A 20,433-nucleotide genomic window follows, 5' to 3' on the forward strand; every position below is an offset into this window, starting at 1 on the left:
AAAGACACCTAGCTAAACATTTCAGCAGCCAGTGAAGCTGAGATTCCCCAGGGGCTGTTGTGTGGTCCCACACATTTGACATTCAAAGGGGACAGAGTAAGAGAACGTTTTGTGGCCTACCGAAGTCTTTCCGACCTCTAGCCGGTGGAACTAGTATTTGTAAACAACTCAAGATGAAAATTTATACAGTTGGAAAGCATGTTGAAAATGTGATCCAATTGTGTTCTATTCAAACACATTTTCAAATTGTGACCTAATTCAGCTTCACGTCCAGCACGAGTTCACCTTGACTCCAGGTGAGGGCCTTAAGGGACACTGGAAAACCTAAATATCTGGTAATCAAGGGGAAAAGCCACCCTTCCTTAATAGAAAAGTTTGACTTACAATAACTTCTAAATAAATACGTCCTTCTCATTAAATACTGCTGTCCCGGACCCTCCCTGCAGCGCTCGGAAAAGTGCCCGGTTGTCAGTTGCTGCTTGTGGGGGCCGCACACAGGCGTGGGGTTAGTAGGAGAACGGGCCAGGGACGGCTGTGGCATGAAGGGGGTGGGGAGACTTCATTGCACCCCGGCTGTCTATTCTGGGCTCACATTCACAGTCTGTCTTCCGTAGTCATGAATGTAACCATATCCAGTGCTTTGGTGTGCGCTGGTTATTTATCAGGACATAATGTGTGGACCCCGGTTTGGTAGTTTCCTCGCGGGGGTCTGGACCTGGCTGGTGCCTCTGGTTGCGGTTTGGTTTCCCCGTGGTCTGACAGGTGCTGGCTCAGGTTGGGGTCTGCTCCAGGGGTTCAACAGGGTGGGACCAGAGCCCCACTCTCTGGGGTTGTCTCGGGGTCATCCCCATGGGCTGTTGGCTGAGGGCCTCTGCCCCTTGGGGGTTGTGGACTGGCTGCCCCATGCTGTCACTGGCACAGTGGGTCTGCCCTCTGTGGGTGTCAGGGGACCTCCAGGGGCCGAAGTTTTGTCCTGGTCACTTAGGCAAAGCTCCTGGCTGTCCCACATTTTGATCCCTGGGACCAAGCTCCGGGCCAGGATGGCCAACCGCAGGGGGCTGTACCTGCAGGGACATGGAGCCCCAGGAGGCAGGGGCCAGCTTCGGGTCACCCGCAGGGGTTGGATGGAAACAGGATAGTAAGAGTTGAATGCCAATTATCACACGCAATCTTCCAGCAATTTGTCAAATCCACCAACTGAGGGGTTAAGTGTGACCTGACTCTTCGTGGGACTTGACCTGAAGCAATTTCTTTGAAAGTCTTAAACTGGGCCGGGACAGAAGCTTCCTCAGGGCACATGGGATCCCCATGGACTATGGGGTCCTGGTGGCTTACAAAAATTAACCTTTTTTCTATGCCAGCGAGTCTCTGAGGCATAGTATCACAGTATCTCACAGCTGAGATACTGAATGTAAGTGATTTCTTTCTCGTGAGCTCACTCTTGCAAGCTTGTCCCACTATTAGCATTCAGTAAGCTATAAGTGGCCATCTGTCTCCAGACGATCAAGGGAATGGCAGTTGTGGAGCTCCGACCTTCTCAGGGACATGGGTCGAAGGCTGTGTGTTGAAGTGTGTGCCCTGGCTTCATATTTACCTTCCCAGGGTCTCTCTGCTTGTTTTCATGTTGCGTGGCTCTTAAGGTAGGTTCTAGGATGGACGGAGGGGGCTGAGTCTGCTTTCCGCCCATCAGCAGAGGGTCAATGGTTAGGAGAAGGCCAGTGGGTCCTGGTCCTCCCAGGAGTGTGCTCGTGGACACGGACGTGGCCCTCCAGGGTGGCACCCATGGGAACCTCCTGTGCCAGCCCACTGTGGCTCCACTTCTGAACATGCCAATGGTCCAGTGGCCCTCCAGGTCCACGCTTAGTGCCCGGCGGCCACACTGAGGAAATGTGGTTCATCACAGGCCAGCAGGATCTTCCTGAGAAGGTGTGCAGACCCCCCACTGGTCCCAACTGCCAGGCTGGGGGTTCGTCCCCGTCCCGTCCCCACCTCTGCCCAAGGCCCTCAGATCCAATGCCAATCCACAGACCCAGAAGTAGCTGACTTCCTGATGGGCAGCAGCGAGCAGACAGGCCCCACCTCTCTCCTGTCCTCAGTCCAGGAGTGATCCGCTGTCACGCATCATGAAGAACATTATTTTAGGACATTAGCATTTATCTTGAAAACCTCCTCAAAGTATGTGTCCAACCAGAATGGCTCCTTGCCTGGGGGCAGGAGCAGGTCAGCAGAGAGGGCAGGTGTGTCCCCAGGATGTAGTATTTCCTCTGACCATGTTATCCTCCGGGGACCCACCACATTTCCGGACGCACAATTGAGGGTGGCAAGGTTGGCAGGCACCGTCAGGTCTGATAGGCAGGCAGCTGCCTCTCCACCAACACCAAAAGTCAAGAACGGGTTCCCTGTGGCCACGTTTCCTCAGAGAGCAGAAGCACAGGGAGAGGCATCTGGGACGTAAGCCTGGGGTCTGGTCAGCTTGATGGGTAGGGCACAGCGTAGGGTTCCCTGGAATGGAGTGGGGGGGGCTCTCAGGCACTCCCTCTTTCCCAGATGGCTAGGTTGGGCTGTGACGGCCACCTTGGGGTCTGCCTGTGGTACCATGTGGTGTGAATGGCAGGGACTGTGTCCAAAGACAATGGGGCACAGGGACCTGGGTGTGAGGACCCCGAGCATGTTACAGACTACAAAAGTCACATTTGAATCAGAGTGTGAAATGCCCATGGGCCCTGTGGCGACATAGCCATGCCGGCTACAGCCTGGGGACACAGATTACCTGCCATGATGTCACTCCTCACGTGTCCTGGAGACGGGGACAGGCCCAGTCTGAGGGCTCCGTCCCTGAGCCTGAGGACAAAGCCTGTGGAGCCGCGAGGGTGCCGGCAGGACAGCAGGAGCCCCGCCTGGTTCCATGTCCGGAATTGGAAGCTGATGGAGACCCCATCCTGTGCCGGGGTGCCTGGCAGCACCAAGCGGCTCCCAGCGCTCGGAAACGTGACCAGCACAGACTGCGGCTGAGAGCAGGAGAAGGAGGCATTTCCCTGAGGACAGGAAGCAGATCTGAGGAGGCCCTGAAGGAGGGGGGCTGCTTCTCACTCCAGTCCCCCACTGTGGCCCCCAGACCCGTGGCCCCTCAGCTGGAATCGCAGGGTGTGGTGCTGCCGGCGTGACCTCCTGCCCACCCAATGCCCCAGGCCCAAGATACACAGACCAGCTGCTCAGCCCAGTACAGGCCTTGGCCACATGTTGTGCACCTCTGGGTGAAGCCAGGACAAAGCCCAGAGCCCGTGAAGCCCGTTGCAACAAATTCACCTCTCAGGAGTGCACACAGCCAACAGAGCCCACAGACGGGTGTTTTGACTGAAGGTGGGAGGCAAGGACCCAAAGCCTAAACACTTGTTCCCGTGACCCAGCTACCGGGAGGCCGGTCGGGGCTCAGCCTTGGATGCCAAGACCCCACACAGACCCTCCTTGTCATGTCTCAAGGGCCACGAAAAACATGCCAGCTTATCGACCCATGTGTGTATCCAAGCTCCCGCGGCCAACGCTGCATTTACACTCGAGGTGCAGGAGGGACAGGTTTCCTGTGGGGTGGCCCGTGCTCCCATCGCTCACGGAGGAAACCCCCGTTGCCAAGGGGACTGGTCCCTGCAGGCAGCTACCTTTGCTCTCTGGAAAGCTGAGATGGGATCTCCAGCTGATATTTTAATGGGAGACGTGGGTCTTCGTCTCAGATTTAAACAATAACTCTAAGTTCCGTGAGCTTTGGTCTGTGTTTCTTGCTCAGGTGATGAGGCTGTGACATGAGTCACGTCCCCCTAACCTGACATCACTCAGGGGTGCACAAGGGCCCTCATTCCCCCGAGTCCCCCACCCCCTGTCCCCAGGCAGACTCTTACCCTGATGAGAATCTGGGGTCTGTGCTTCTTGGCCAAATCAATGATATCCTCTCCATTAAAATTAATATTTTCTAAACATCCGTCAAAGTGTTTTCTTTGAAATGTCACAGATTTTCCAGGTGCTAAAATCCCTCCGAAGCTGATCTTAGAAAGAAAAATGACATCAATAATATTCTCTAGTCATTTCCCATTAACTTGCTTAAGACATTCAACACTCAGAGACATAGCAGGAAGAAGCCCAGGTACGCAATTCTGCATAATCAGGTGTTGTGTTCACTAACTTAAAGGAATTTCTAAGCAGAAACTCTGAAATGGTTTACTTGCTTAGTGTCTGGCAGGCTGGAGCTCCTCATCTGTGATCAGGGGAAAGTGTGGTTCAGCATCTCACCGGGACCCTCGGGAGGAAAGGGCTTACTGATACTCATGACGGGACAGCAGGTACAGGGTGGCCTGGACGCGGGCCCTGGAGCAGAGCACCAGGCCCTCTGCTCACCACCAGCTCTGCACCTTCGAGTGCTGGGGAAGTCTTGTCCCCGCAAGGGGTCTTCTCTAATGCTGGCAGGTGCAGGTGGGCCCTCCAGGGTCCCCACAGGAGCCCCTCCCTGTCCTGTTGCTACCCTCCCTTACAGCTCTTCCCAAGGGCACCTCCCCGTGTCCCAGGGAGCCGACCAAGACAGCCATTCCTACTGTAAAGTATGAGCTGAACTGGTCTCCTTGGGGTGCTCATCAAACCGGCTGCCAGGTGAGGGGAGGGTCCCACCTGTGTGTCCATGGCAAGGGACATCTGATCATTGTAACCCAAACCCGTGCAAAAGGAAGACTGTGCAGAAAATGAAAATGATTTTCCAGCTTATATGTCTCTGGATGGAATTTACATTCATCTGTGTATAGAATATAATGTTATTTTGTAATGAATACTGTTTTTCTGAAAATAAATAAATTGAAAAAAAAATATAATGTTATTTTGGCCAATTCATAGTGTAGGCAATAAAATCATGAATGATGTAAAATAGGACAGGAACTGCCAATCGTCCGTTTCTGCCAAACACATTTTTATTTTAGCTTTAGTGTTTAGCTTCTTTTAATAGTGCGTGAGCCTGGCAACATCTTACAAGAATGGCATGAATTGTTATACCTTCGTATAACTTAGGCACATGTGTGCAAAGGGCTGCGAATACGTTAGGTGTGTTTGGAAGCTGAAGGATGAGATCGAGAGATAGGATCCAGCTGTTAGCTCCGGACCTAGGTAGGATGCCAGGGGGATTGCTCAGGTCAGCTCAGTGGGACTGGATGTGCGCCGTGGGCCATGCTGAGCACAGTGGGCCGCGCTCCAAGTCAGGCTCAGAGGGTGCCCAGGACAGCGGCTCCCTTGCGACACAGTTAAGCCCTAACCACATGTGCCGAGAAAGGGCATTTCTCCGCAGGGTTCCCCCTTCTGTCCAGGCAACGCTGCACTCAAACCCCACGCCCTGCCATGACTGACAGAGACTCTGCACCTCAGGATCCAGGTCTGCGTGACTCAGCTGTCCCCGTGCCTGGAACTGCCTGGAGTGCCGGTCCACGGAGAGGGTCATGTGCTGGCGGGCATGCTCGAGGAGCACCGAGTGCCAGTGCTGGTCGTCCAACAGACTGCCCAGCGCCACGCTCCCAGGGCCAGATGGCGAGGGTGAAGCAGTGCCTGGCCAGGGAAATGGGCACCGTTAGGTCCTGCCAGACCAAGCTTCCTTGACCCCATGAAGCTGCTGCATCTGACTCTGGGACACCCTGTCCATCAGGGCTGTTCTCAGCCACTTCCCTTCATTACAGGTGTGCGTCCCTCGGAAGTACGGTCTTTGCAGCGAGCTCTGCGATGGCCACCAGGCAGTGGCTCTCCCGGGGGAAGCTTCTTCCCCCAGGGGACACAGGCCAGGATGTGGGCGTGAGCTGTGCTACCGTCCTCTGGTGAGTGGACGGCAGGGATGCTGGTAAACACCCTCCACTGCACAGGGCAGCCCCTGCAGAGGCTACTTATCTGGTCCAAAATGTCACTGGTGCAAAGTGAGGCTGGGAAGCCCTGGGTCCCATGACGTAGGTGTGTTTATCGGATATGAAGAGCTCCAGTGACCACCTTCTGGCACAGTTACTACATTTTAATATGTTTTAAAGCAAAAGAGAGTCAGAATCTGTAAGTCTAGGCCCTTATCTATAATACCTGCTAAAAGATTAGGTATAAAAATACTGGGGTACAAATTAAATCTAAGAATTCAGATTATCGAGTTCCTTGGCTCATCCCTTTACCTGAATTGGTGATCAGAAGGAGCCTCCCTTTCACTAATTCCAGGGTGAAGAAGTCTCCATTTCTGCCCCGTCTGTGCAACAGAAGCCCATCACTCTGCCTTGTTTTAAATTTCAAAGAAATGATGTCTTTCATTGGATTCCTGGTACTTTGAACAAATCTGTAAAGCAGAGAACTTTTTCCATCAAAGTCCATCACGTCTGATCCTGCAGGAAAGATGATAAAAGTTGTTCTAAGTATTAGCTTGCTCCTCACTGAAGTATGTAAATGTGTGGGGCCTTGCACACACACACAGAGGCACACACAGGTACACACAGAAAGGCACACACACACAGGTGCACACACACAGAAGCATACACAGGTACACACACAGAGGTATCCACAGGTGCACACAGGCACACACACAGGTGCACACACAGGCACACACACAGAGGCACACACCGGTACACACACAGGTGCATTCACACACAGGTGCACACACAGTTGCACACACATAGAGGCACACATACAGACATGCACACAGGCACACACAGGGGAACACACACAGAGGTGCACAGGCTCACACACAGGTGCACACACCAGCACACACAGGTACACACACACAAGCACACACAAAAGTACACAGACACAGTATCGGAGGCCGCGGAGGCTTCCATGTCCCATCCGCTGGTGGGAACCAGAGCCTCCCAGGGCAGTGGGTCTGCTTTCTGACTCCTGCTCCCTTTGCAGAACTGTCCCTGCCAGAGGTGACTGTGCCAGGGAGGTCCCATCTCACCACGGGGTCCCCAAGGGCAGTGAGGCAGACAGTAAAGGCCGTAGAGAATAAGAAGCTCCTTCTTTCCTGAGCCAGATGCCTGTGGCTCTTCTCGGTGGCTGTTGGGCCCAAATGGCACATGTGCTCGTGTGCTCTGTAGAAAGTGTGTCCGTGTTCCACATTCCATGTACACAGAGGAACAGGGGCCGGGTCGCCCGAGGGCTAGGTCGTGCACAGGGAACCCATTCACACAGAGGGAGAAGTTATCCCAGAAAAACCCTCCCAGCAAGGACTCGAGCCCTCAGAATGCGGGCTGTGCACAGGGTGTGCTCACAGGACGACAGAAGAGACAAGAGGGGCCTGTCTGGAGCAATGGTAGCCGCTGGGGGACCCCAAGGATAATGGCTTGACCTTGCCCCCACCCTCAGGCCGCAACCCCCACGTGTCCAGACCCAGTGGTCCCCGCTGCTCTGTGCACATCGGCAGCTGGTAGGCACATTGAATGGAAGGCCAGTTTCCTCCAGGACTTACTCCTTCATGGACCTTATTTCTGGCAAAACCGAGAATACAGCAGACTCTTGAAGAATCTGGGGTTTGGGGGTGCTGATGTCCATGGAGCCAGAAGTCTGGATATAATCTTTAACCACCCCCCAAACTTAACCACTGATAGCTGTCAACTAGACCTAACTAGCTACTCATTTTTTATGTTATCTGTGTTGCTCTCTGAATCACTGCATGCAGTGAGCTCCAGAAAAGAAGGTGGCATCAAGAAAATCATAAGGAAGAGGCCTTACCCCTACGGCATGCTACCACATTTACTGGAAAACATCTGCATGCAGCAAACCCCCACAGCTCAAAGCCTGTCATCTGCGGTCTCTTCATGGGGATGTGTGTGTCATTTAAAGGGCACGTCATATGCAAAATAAGCCATTGGAATGATGCTTGCCCATCTTATGAGGATATCTTCTTAAAATTCATGTTTTATTTTCTTACATCTTATTAATGTACCTAGAAATAATTCATTTACCAGGTGCACAATGAGTAAATATTTCATTCTGTTTTAAAGGTGGGTTATCTCCCCAGTTACTTCTTCTGAATGAGAAGCATGGACAAAAAGCCAGGTACTGGGCTGACAGTGCACGGCCCTGCCTGTCTCAGGGGCTGCCTGCACATGCCTGCATTCCAAAGTACTTTGTGCATCTTCCCCATCCTTGGGTGAGGGCACAGACTTCTCTGCCAGCCTTGCACAGGAGCCCACAGACTTCCACCCATGACCCAGGGCTTGTGGACCCCTGCCTGTGACCCAACACCCATGAACCAGCGCCCATGGATCTCACCCATGGACTCCCACCTGTGACCCAGTGCCCACAGACCCCATCTGCCCCTATTGTCTTGGATGCTGCTGGCTGAGGTGGCTGCTTGCAGCAGGCATGGCCAGTCCCAGTGCCACCCTCTGGGTCCTCTCGACCATGCTGCAGCAGACAAGGGACTTTCTGGCTCAGAAGCCTTGGTGTAACAGAAAATAAGGAGAAGGAAACATGTGAGCAAAAACACAGGAACATGTGAACACACGTGTACAGACACAGGTACACATGAGTGCACACACATGGGAACATCTGTGCACACATGTACACAAACACAGGAACATATAAGCATGTACACACAGGGGCATGTGAGCACACATGTGCACAAACACAGGCACACATGAGGAAAATGTATGCACACAAACACAGAAACACTTGAACATGTACACGCACACATAGGGGCATGTGAGCACACGTGTGCACAAACACAGGCACACACGAGGAACATGTGAGAACACATGTGCACAAACACAGGAACACAAGAGTATGTAATAAAGGAACACGTGAGCACACAGGTACACAAACATAGGAACACATGAGCATGTAATACACACAGGGACATGTGAGCACACAGGTACACAAACACAGGGACATGTGAGCACAGATGTGCACAAACACAGGTACACAAAGAACATGTGAGCACATGTGTACACAAACACAGGAACACATATGAAAGTGCACACACAGGAATACGTGAGCACACAGGTACTCACAAGAACATGTGAGCACACGTTTACACAAACACAGGCACGCACATGACTGTGCGCACACTTAGGCAAGCACACCAGGGAACTGATATAGGGTTTAGACGTAATTATTTTTGTGGAGGGTCCTGAAGCCAGAAAGCCCTCTCCAGGGTGCTGTGGGGTAGCGTGATTGAGAACTGTCCCAAGTCTCCTAGCAGAGTGCCCACCGGCAGCTCTGGGCACCCAGAGCACTAATCCTGTCCTCTGTAAGGATCGCGATGCCGGTGGTCGCCAGAAAGGGCCCACACGTCCACTTCCAGATGGGCTGCATGGAGTCTGCATGCTCCTGCTGTTCTGGTGGTGGCACTCACGCCCGGGGTGGACGGGCCGCTGTCAGGAAGCACAGTGTGCATGCGGTGGCCTCACAGCCTGGCTTCCCCAGATGGTCTGCACCCACGTCAGACACAGAAGCCTTCCTATTACATAAGACGTCATCAGCTCTCCTGAGCTCTTCTCAAGGTGGGTCTATCTCCCTCTCACACTGTTCAGTTTCCTCTTACCATAGCCTTGGGGCAGCCGGCTCATAGCTGACAGGTGCGGGCCAGTAGGTCTGTTGGTGGCTCACCGTGAAGGACCCTCATTTTCAAAGGCTGAACCAGCTGTGATTAGTTACTGATGGGGGGGGGCACAGCATGGGCTAGCCCACCTGCTCCCTCAAGCAGTATGTGTTTAACCAGACAACCCTAACCCCGGAGGCCTTGGCCCTTGCTCTATGCTGGTCCAGACGCTGTGTGTGAGGAGCAGACCCTTTCCTGGTGGCCTCGTGGCCTGCCCGCTGCATGCGTGACAGTGCATTTGCTTTTCATCCGTGTATCCTACCAGCAGACTAATGAACAGTCACCACAAGGCTCCAGGATGGTGCCGTTGCCATGGGGACAGTGTGGGTTGCCATGGGAGCATTCAGCATGACCCCAGCCTGGCCACGGTGTGCAGGAAAGTTGTGGAGGTAGAGACACGGCGGCTGATCCAGACTCCAGAGCATGGCCGTGGAGGGTGGGCGATGGGAGCCAGGCACCGGCAATACACCTGGGGGTGTTCTGTGCAGAAAGCTACAAACAGGGGATGCTGGCCCACAGAGTAGAGCGACACTGGGGTGAAGGCTGAGTGCCAGGAAGGAAGGGGACTGAGGGGCTCTTGTAAGACTTAGAATTGTGCACTTAGGTTTTTAATATTTTCCCTCATGTATGTTACACCTTGAAAAGTATGTGTTCTCAAAGGGTGAAGGTTGAGGGTTGTAGGCATAGGGTCCGTCTGTGCAAAGGTCCTGTGCTGACTGCAGATATCCTGGTGCTTTCAGAGAACCAAAATAGAGGGATGGTGGCTGCCTGGGGAGTACCCAGTTCCTCTCTGCTGCCTGGGGTGGGCGGGGCTCACGCAGAGAGGCAGGTCACAGGAAGGGTGGGAAGAATCAGGACTCTACCTGGCTGCAGCCTCTCCAGCCCGGTGCACGGGGTGGGGGTGGGGAGATTGTTGGTGAGTCTGCTGGGTTTGACATAGGCAGGCTCCTTCCTTCGCATTTAAGGCTGCATCGCACCCATCAAGAGGCCCTCAGGACCGCTGTGGCCAACTTAGTGGAGTGCGGCGGTGGGACCCAAACCAGAGTCAGAGCTGAGGATGACAAGGATTCAGTGTGCACTGGGAAGGAGGGGTCGTGGGGCTGGCAGTGGCTGGGGGTGAGGTGGCCCTGGGTCACCCAGAGGGGGTGCCTGGGCTTCCACTGAGAGAGAGAACCAGGTTAACGTGCAGCACTTGGAGACGGTTGGAGGGATGGCTCCAGTTCCAGCTAGATGAGGGGTCCCAGAACCTGGCCTGGAAGGCAGCGAGAAGGTGCCGGCAGACGTTGGTGAGTCTTGGAAGAAGCCCTGAGGTGGCCGAGCTGTGACCTGGAAGCCCATGGGAAAGACCCTTCTGACCAGCGTGCAGCCCGCCAAGCCGTCCTCAGCCTGCCCTCAACCGCTCGGTGCAGCAGGAGTCTGCCGAGCGCGTGGAGAGCGAGCCCAGGTGTGCAAGAGAGACCATGGCCCGTCCAGGAGTGCAGCATGTGGTGGCCGCGGAGGGCATGCGTGGGGGGAGGGGTAGGATTCCTCCGGGACCTGCACGCAGAACTACTGCGTGTGAACACGAGGCCGCGCGGGCATCTCCGAGCAGCTTGCTGAGGAGGCCTGCACCTTCCCACAGCAGAGCAACACGCCTGTGTCGCTCGAGGGCGCTGACACAGAGGTGGCATGTCCTGAGTGTCAGGGGGCACTGGCGGCTTCTCACATGGCGGAGACAGGTTACCTGCTGGGCTTCATGCAGACCGTCCCAGCCGGGCTGCGTGGACTTCAGGGCTGCTGCTGGTCCCACGGGAAGGGCCGTGGCCGCAGGTCTGGGAGGGAGGGTCCCGGCACAGCCTCATCAGAGCGCATTCCCCAAGCGGAAGAGGCACAAGGCCCAAGATGGCCAGTGTCAGCTTCCTTGCCCAAGGGAGCCCACGTGGTCTGGAAATCCACAGAGTGAGCAGGAGGAACGCTGCGGATGAAGTGTTGGCTCAGGGGTCCCTCGGTCCCCCGTGCAGGGCTGGCAGTGCTGGTCCACACAGCACACTGACCGGACCCTCACTCTGGTCTCCTTTGTGCCATCCTGAGCTCTCCTCCTGACACAGACAGCAGACCCCACCTCGCACAGCAAACCCTCCCACAGAACAAGTCCTGGCAAGTGTCACATGGTCAGTGAGTGGGGGTGGGCCCTCTTCAGGGTCACTGACAGCCAGGCCCACTCCCTGCCCCCGGGCCTTGGGCTGGTGACATGACTGTGTGTCCAGAGACAGAGGGACAGAGGGACAGACAGACAGAGGCAGAGGGACAGAGGCAGAGGGACAGAGACAGAGGAACAGAGGCAGAGAGACAGAGATAGAGGGTCAGAGGGACAGACAGACACACAGTGGAACAGAGACAGAGAGACAGAAAGAGAGAAGGATAGATACAGAGAGATATAGAGACAGAGAGACAGAGACATAGAGACATAGAGACAGAGACAGAGGGATACAGAGACAGAGAGATAGAGGTACAGAGACAGAGAGATAGAGAGATGAGAGACAGACATAGAGGGACAAAGAGACAGATAGAAACCGTGACAGAGGGACAGAGAGAGAGACAGAGACAGAGAGACAGAAGGACAGAGGATGAGAAACAGAGATAGAGAGACAGAGGGACAGAGGGATAGAGACAGAAGGATGAGGGACAGAGATAGAGACAGGGAGGCAGAGACAGGGAAGGGAGAGAGAGGCAGACCCTCAAGAAGAAGATCCTATAAGAACAACCTGACAGGCACCCAGGTGCCTCAGTCGGTTAAGTGTCTGCCTTTGGCTCAGGTCATGATCTCGGGGTCCCAGAATCGTGTCCCACATGGGGTTCCCTGCTCAGTGGGGAGTCTGCTTCTCCCTCTGCCCCCCCCACCACTTGAGCGGGCACACTCTCTGCCTCTTGCAATAAGAAATAAATAAAGTCTTTAAAAACAAACAAAACCTGCCAGTTTCATCTCCGAGTTCTAGAACAATATCAAAGAGATTCCATTGTCCTTGTTGAGGAATTTGAGGCTTTTCTCTTGGAAGAGTCTTTGAATTTGTGCCAAGGACCCCACATCCCCAGACGGACATGGTTCTGCGCCCTAGTTCTGCGCCCACACTTACGGAACCGGCATCCATACACCTCCACGCGCATCCCAATGCGGCCATCGGGGTTCCAGGCGGAGGGCAGGAAGCGCAGGTGCCTGGCCTCCACGGGCGGCCGCAGCCGGTGGCGCACCACGCTGTCCGCATTGGTGTTCCCTGGGAAGCCCTGCAAGAGAGCGTGGGCTCAGTGCACATGTGGGGTCCCTTGCTCCTGCAGTAACTGCCCTTCCTTCCACCCCCAGACAGACACCGCAGCAGGAGGCTGGGGATTCAGAACCTTCCGCTGGCTGTCCGACAGGAGTGGGTGCTTGCAGTCCTGGAGGAGGACACACCGGCCCTGGCCTGGGAGGCACTTGCCCTGTGCACAAAGCACTGGACTTGGCAGGGGGGCGGCTGTGAACACAGGCCGAGGGCAAACCCGTGAAGTGCAGACTCTACAGCCGACCTCAGCATGTGTGTGTGCACACACATCTGTGTTGCACGTGTGAGCATTGGGCACACACGTGTGTGTCCAGGGTGGGTGCTCACGGTCAAGACACTGTTCAGTGACTCATCACTATGGGCGTGTGTGAACCAAGGCAAATTGTCACAACTGACTTTCCATTTTACAAGTAGCCATATCAATTACTGTCTAAATAATTCACTTCTAGCCAAATAAGAAAAATTGCTTAGTGAAGAAATTAAAGATTTAAATTCTGCTCATGGTCATCAAAAAGCAGGAAAATACGTTTTATGGGACCACCTCAACTGGTATTATCAGTTTTATGGTTTTTACCAACCACTAGAATCATTCTAAAGGGGGCCTTCAACTTCCTGCTTAGGTTTTGTTTAATAATGCAAAATGTAATTCAATTATATAATTATCATATAAAAGATCCACTGAAATAACATTAACATTAAAATTTCAAATAAGAGTGTTACTCTTGTGGTCACTGAGCCCATGTAATGAGAGTCCAGCCTTGTGGTCACCACAGTCATCTATCGAGAGTCCAGACATGGTCACCGCGGTTGTCCTAACGAGAATACACATTATGGTCACCATGGTCATCCTAATGAGAGTCCAGACTTGCATGGGGCCATTCGGCTGACTCAATCTCCTGCACGTTTGGACCCTGCACACAGACCTCCAACTCAGCCATCCAAGAATGCTCCACGTCCCACTATTTAAAAGCAGTCAAGTGTTGGGTGCCTGGGTGGCTCAGTGGGTTAAAGCCTCTGCCTTTGGCTCAGGTCATGATCCCAGGGTCCTGGGATTGAGTCCTGCATCAGGCTCTCTGCTCGGCAGGGAGCCTGCTTCCTCCTCTCTCTCTCTCTCTCTCTGACTGCCTCTCTGCCTACTTGTGATCTCTGTCTGCCAAATAGTAAATAAAATCTTTAAAAAAAAATAAAAAATAAAAACAGTCAAATGTCTAGTTTTTCTTTTCTCGGTAGAAATTTAAACTTTCATTTGAGAAAGAGAACCACAACTGCCAAGCCTCCGATGCACTTGCTGGAGCCTTTCTCCTGGGAACAGCATCTGTGCCTTGGGTGGAGAGTCCCTGCCGTCCCCTGGCCTCCTCAGGGTCAGAGGCTCCCGTGCTGGCCCCGGAGGCTCCACCCTGAGTGTCCCCCGATGACCCGCACCTCCTGGCAAGCCTCACATGCCCTATGCTGGCAGCGGGGAAGGCTGAGCAGCCCACCTCCCTCCATCTGGAGCCTGAGCCAGAGGCTCCTCCGGGAGGTTGGGACCCCATCCTACAGCCATCCTACAACTACTCTCTCTTTCCCACATGTGCACACATGTGCACACTCACATGTGTGTGCACATGGGGGTGCCTGCATGCATGAACACACGTAACCGTTGTCAAACCATCTGAAAAGCAGTCGTAAGCATCCAAACTCTTTATGCTAATTTCAGTATGTCTCCTAGAACACAAACCTGCCCAAAACAACCGGAAAACCACTGCTGACATAAATTCCACAGTTCTCTCTGGGTTTGCCCGTTTTTATATTTCCTCCAATGGCACAGGACAGCTTCCACCTGCTGGTGTCGGTTCTTGGCTTGCCCATCGTGGAAGAGCATGGTCAAGGGACCTGCAGGGCGCGGTCCGGGCTGGGTTTGTCCAGCTGCCACCTGGGACGAGCGTCAGCCCACACGTTCCGGGTGAGAATGCGAAATGGAGACGCTGCCTCCTTGTACTGTGACCCTCCAGGGACAAGGTCTCAGTTGTCCACCCCCAATGACATTAATTTTGATCACTTGGTGAGGAGAGTGACTTTTCTTTGGGCACTCTGTTCATAAGCTGGTCTGATTCTTGGGGCTCATGTGGCTGATTCTTGGGGCTCATGGGAATGTCCTTTTCAGACAACAGTCTCATATGATGGTCTAAGCCCATCTGTGATCTTTGCCTGAATCGATAATCACACTGAGTTTAGAAATGTTCTGTTTAGAAGAGTGGGTTTTTTTGCCCCCTCTTTCTCTTCTTTTAAGAGGATGATGGATTAACAGCGCCTATGTAACCCATTAAAACTGTTGCCCTTTGCTTGAGCTGTGCAAATTTACACAAGAGAGACAACCTTCACCAACCCTGGGAGCAGCTGGCCCTCCTCCAGGCTCAGCATGAGCTGCCGGCTGAGGAGCCAGAGTCCTTTGGGGGCCCGGGTCCTGGTTGCCGCCTCACCTGCTTTAATATTTCATGAGAAGCGGCTGTCGAGTAGGTTATTTTATAAATCTCCTGATATGTCATAACAAAATAAATATTAAGTGTACTTGCATGCTTTAAAAAATATATTCAGATACTTTGTGATAATGAAAGCGCTGCTTATTTGAATTTTAAGGATTCGCACTTTGTAAGTTATATGGAACTATAGCTGTTTCCTGAACGGTCAGGAAGAACAGTGGCTCTTACCAATAAAGAAGGTGAATGGAGTGTGTTTGGAGAAAGCAGGTGATACAGTGTTCGGAACTCTTTAGTATGAAGGTTTTAGCTCTTGGGCTAAATTAATGCTTCATAAAAGCAACATGTAGTCTATCTAGTCTAATATATATCCAAACTAGGCTTTGAATCTTCCAAAACGGACCTAACCCTCATGAATATAACAACTATGAATGCAAGGAGAGAGAGAGAGAGACCTGTTCTTGCTTTATTCCCTCAAACCGGAAAGTCAGGTTACTGTAATTACAGGAATAGGTTTCTTCTTTGAAAACACATTGCCTTTAGCAAGCCTTCAGAAGTCAGACCCCCATTCAGTGATGCAAATCATGGGTGAGGCAGAACGGCTGGGCACAGCGTTCAGCACTGGGATTTGGAACCACACATCATGTAGACAGATGGAGGATTTCCAGGGCTCAGCTCTTAGCAGACACGTGACCGTGGGAGTTGCTCTGAGTCATGGAACTAGGGGTATTGTGCTGAGCGAAATAAGTCACTCAGAGAAAGACAGTTATCATATGATCTTACTCATATGTGGAATTTAAGAAACAAAACAGGATCATAGAGGAAGGGAGGGAAAAATAAAACAAAACAAAACCAGAGAGGGAGATAAACCCGAAGAGACTCTTAATCCTAGGAAACAAACTGAGGGTTATTGGAGGGGAGGGGCTGGAGGGACGGGGTACCTGGGGAATGTATTTAGGAGGGCACGGGATGGAATGGGCACTGAGTGTTGTCTGCAATGGGTGAATCTCTGAATCCTACCTCTGAAACCAATAATACATTATATGTTCATAATTAAATTAAAAAAATAAAAGCCTACGACCATTTTAAAACTCAATGTTGAGAAGTGACTTGTTTACTAAATGATTACATTCTGTGACGATGTAAGGGAGTGATTAACAGGATGCTAGAGCCGCCGTCCTTCAGGGCCTCACCCTGCTGCCTGCCCAGTCAGATGCATGCGTGTCTGGGCTGTTCCCAGCTTCCACCCGGGAAGCACGCTGGGCAGTGACCCTGGCACAAGGCCAGATCGCAGACTGAAGCCTGAAACCCTCAGTCTCAGGGAACGAGCCAGATGTGGTCCCTTTTGCCTTAGAACAGTTACAGTTCTCTGAGATTCATCAACGTGTGATTGGGGCCCTGAATGCATCCCAACACCCTCCCTGAAAGGCTCACTGGGGACACACTCACCCTCACTTCTAACTGAGCCTGAAACTAGGGTCCAGATGGGGGGAGCACTCTGATTAGCTGCTCCATGCAGATCCCGCTTTCGGCACTTACTTCAGGGGCACAAAGTCTCCTGTGTAAACAATAGTGATGTACAGAGACTCACGCTTATGTAGCTTGGAACAAATTCAAGAGGACGTTGTGGCCTGGTTCTCTGCCGGGGAACACTACACACTTACACATGAATAGGCTTGGGGTGTATCCCCTGTTATCAATTTTTTGGACATCAAACGACTTAAGGTTCTGTGCCACTTTCATCACTAATAGATTTGATCTTTGGCAATTAACTGAAAAGTGGCCCCAAACTCCCAACCCACCTGACTTTATATGAAGAACGTGAGTGCTCTGAGCTGAATAATGATGAGGTCTTTTCCAGCATTATTCATACACAGATACAGATACAGAGATGATTTGTGGAATGCTATGTAAGCTACTTTGCATGCAAGTTTAATTAATAATGCTGTAGAAAAAATTTAATTTGATTAAAAAATATACACAATCTAGTACTTGGTTCCAGTCAGCTTGGGTCCACCATAAAAAGTATCTGACCACGGCAATGTCACATTGTCTAATTTTAAATAGTGTTTAAACTCAACAGGAACAGAATAAATGATTGAGCATTTGTTTAAGACCTACTGAGTAGCAATCTGAATGGGAAGAAAAAGTAGTAGAGTCACAAGAGTGACACTCAGCCATACAAGGGAGATAATCTCCCTTCTGTCTTCCATACAAGGGAGATAACCTCTCCCTGCTGTCAACTGAACATTGGTCTCCCCAAATTCTTGTGTTGAAACCCTAACCCCACTATGATGGTGTCTCCTACAGGAGACCCAGAGGCTGATCTGACTTCCCCATGTGGGGAAGAACCAGGTGGGGGCCCTCACCAGACCCAAACCTGCCAGCACCTGCTCTTAGACTTGTGCTTCCAGAACTGTAGGAAGCCCAGGGGGGGTTGGTACAGCAGTTGGTGGGTGGAAGCAGCCTTTTTCCCCATAGAGTGAGTTCACCTCAAGGCAGAGCCTCAAAGGTGCGTATGCCAGGTGTGTCCTCAGAACACGCATCCTGAATACTGCTCTTCTTTCCTTTTCTGCTGTTCTTGTTATTTAGAAAGTAGGAACAAGATTAAAACACCACTTTTTTCCCAGTAGGGCATAGCAAGGGGCTTGGCAGGACCACCACTAACATGGAGAATCAGACCAGACAGAATAGTCATGAATAGCTACCCAAATGCTCTGGAAACCACCAAAAGCCAGACAAGAAATTGAGAAGCATTTACTCATAAGAACCTACAGCACAGCAGAATCGAAGTGTGAGAATAATGGAATTCTATGATGTCCCTGCATGGGTTGGTCCTACTCCCATCCTAGCTCATCCATGGTGCCACGAGGGGTGGGGGTGGGGGAGTCAACCCTGAAGACTAGCAGCTCTGCAGCCAAGGGGACTCCCTTAGCTTGGAGCGCAAGTTCCCAGGCCTAGCTGTGGCCATGTAAGCGGCAAATGGCAAGGCCAGCAGGCAGCACGCCTGATGATGTGGTCTGGTTGAAGTAACTGACCAGCAACAGACTGTCCAGCATTAACAGAAAGTGAGGGAAATGGGACAACACCCATCCTTGATGAGCTCCCGTGTCTCCTGTCCATTGGAAAGGCCGTGCTCAAGCACAGGAAGACTGAAGGGGGCCAGCTGGGAAACTATGCTGTGCATGGAGACCATGTGAGCCAGTAGAAACCCAAGTCCTGGCAGAGGTGAAGACTACTGAAACTGCACACACACACCTCAGTCAGCAACGCTGGAAGCCCTCACAGCTGGGGATGGATGAGCAGAACTCTGCCAGGCACCGGCTGACCACTAGCTCTGGTTTACAAATAGAAACGAAAAATTAAGAAACAAAAACCATACATAACACAAATTATACAGCAACATCAGTGCTTCTTGTCATAGGAAACAAATTTCAGACTTAGTACAGGTGGATAACTACAAGAACCCCAAGTTGCTGCTGCAATACATTATCTGAGAAAGTTAAAGACACGCAAGAATGAGAAAGTGCGGCTCATAAGGAGGAGAAGCTGCTTAAAGAAATCTGTGTCCATGTGGATCCAAAAGCAGATTTTGTTGACAAAGACTTCAATGCAACTATTATAACTAGGTTATATATAAGGTAAAGCATGTTTAAAGAATTTATGGCTTGTCAAACAATGGCTCAACAAATAGAGAAAGTTGTTAGAGAAAGAGAAACTTGAGAAACTCAGAGTCTGATGCAGTTTACCTCCAATGCTGGACTGATGCTCCCTGGATGGGTGAGCTCAGGAGACACCCCTAGTTTCCGATCTGCCTCATAGAAAATGTTAAAAGAAGTTCCTAAAGAGATACTATAGCTCATGAAGAAAGGAATAGCATCAGAGAAGGAATAAGTGAAGGTAAAATAAAAACTTTAACTTTTTCTTAATCTAGCAGATAAGTTTGTTCAAATTAATATCAACAATGTATTCAATTATGTATACGTATATATCATATGTACACACACATACATATGCTTATGTATAAGGGCAATGAATGACAGCAATAATAAAGACAGGAGGGAAGAATTAGGGATATTTTGTCATTAGAAAATATTCATGAAGTGGTGTAGTGTTATTTGAAAGTGAATTTGGATTAGTTGTAAAAGTATATTGTAAATTCTATGTCAACCACTAAAAATATTAAAAAACAACAGGAAATCAGTAGAGGAAATCAATGGAATCAGAAGCTGGTTCAGTGAAAAGATCAATAAAAGTGATACATTTCTAGTTATGCTAATGAAAAAAGAAAGGACACAAAATGCTAAAATCAGAATGAAAGAGGAGGTATTACCACAGATTCCATAGACATTAAAAATATAATAAAGGAATAACATGAACAACACTATGTCCACAGATTTCAGAACCTATATGAAATGGACCAATTCTGGGACACCTGGGTGGCTCAGTTGGTTGGGCAGCTGCCTTCGGCTCAGGTCATGATCCCAGCATCCAGGGATCGAGTCCCACATCGGGCTCCTTGCTCGGCAGGGAGCCTGCTTCTCCCTCTGTCTCTGCCTGCCATTCTGTCTGCCTGTGCTCGCTCTCTCTCCCTCTCTCTCTCTGACAAATAAAATCTTAAAAAACAAAAACAAAAAATCTTAAAAAAAATGAAATGGACCAATTCTTTGAAAGATACAGTCTTCATGTTATATGTAACTAATGTATCATTGAACATTATATCAAAAACTAATGATGTACTGTGTGTTGGCCAACTGAATTTAAATTAAATTTTAAAAAAAGAAAGAAAAATACAGTCTTTGAAAGCTCACACCACAAGAAGTAGAAAATCTGAACAGACTTACATCTATTTAACTTGAGTAAATAGTTAGTAACTTTCCTAAACGGAAAACACCAGGCTTAGATGGGATCACTGGTAAATTTTTCAAAACATTTAAGAGAAAAATTCTCTCCTTTCTAGCAGATAGAAGCAGAGGAAATTCTTCCTAACTGACTCTAGGAGGCCAGCATTACCATACTGCCAAAAACAAACAAATGGTTGCAAGAAAAGAAAACTGAGGACTAGTACTTCTCATGAACACAGATGCAAAAA

At 50.9% G+C, this 20,433-nt stretch overlaps 1 protein-coding gene across 1 annotated transcript in view; it reads right to left on the reverse strand.

Annotated features, from left to right (window-relative positions):
• Nucleotides 1–20,433, reverse strand: part of LOC122903494 (contactin-associated protein-like 4) — a 126,803-nt gene that overhangs the window by 60,220 nt on the left and 46,150 nt on the right. The window contains exons 5-9 of the mRNA XM_044244361.1: nt 12,703–12,850; nt 6,171–6,374; nt 5,390–5,571; nt 3,894–4,037; nt 2,771–3,035 (exon numbers count right to left, since the gene is read on the reverse strand). Coding sequence (XP_044100296.1) covers nt 2,771–3,035; nt 3,894–4,037; nt 5,390–5,571; nt 6,171–6,374; nt 12,703–12,850 — 943 coding nt within the window. The remainder of the gene's footprint in view (nt 1–2,770; nt 3,036–3,893; nt 4,038–5,389; nt 5,572–6,170; nt 6,375–12,702; nt 12,851–20,433) is intronic.

This window comes from Neovison vison, chromosome 3, assembly GCF_020171115.1.
Source record: "Neovison vison isolate M4711 chromosome 3, ASM_NN_V1, whole genome shotgun sequence".
In the NCBI taxonomy this organism is placed as follows: Eukaryota; Metazoa; Chordata; class Mammalia; order Carnivora; family Mustelidae; genus Neogale; species Neogale vison.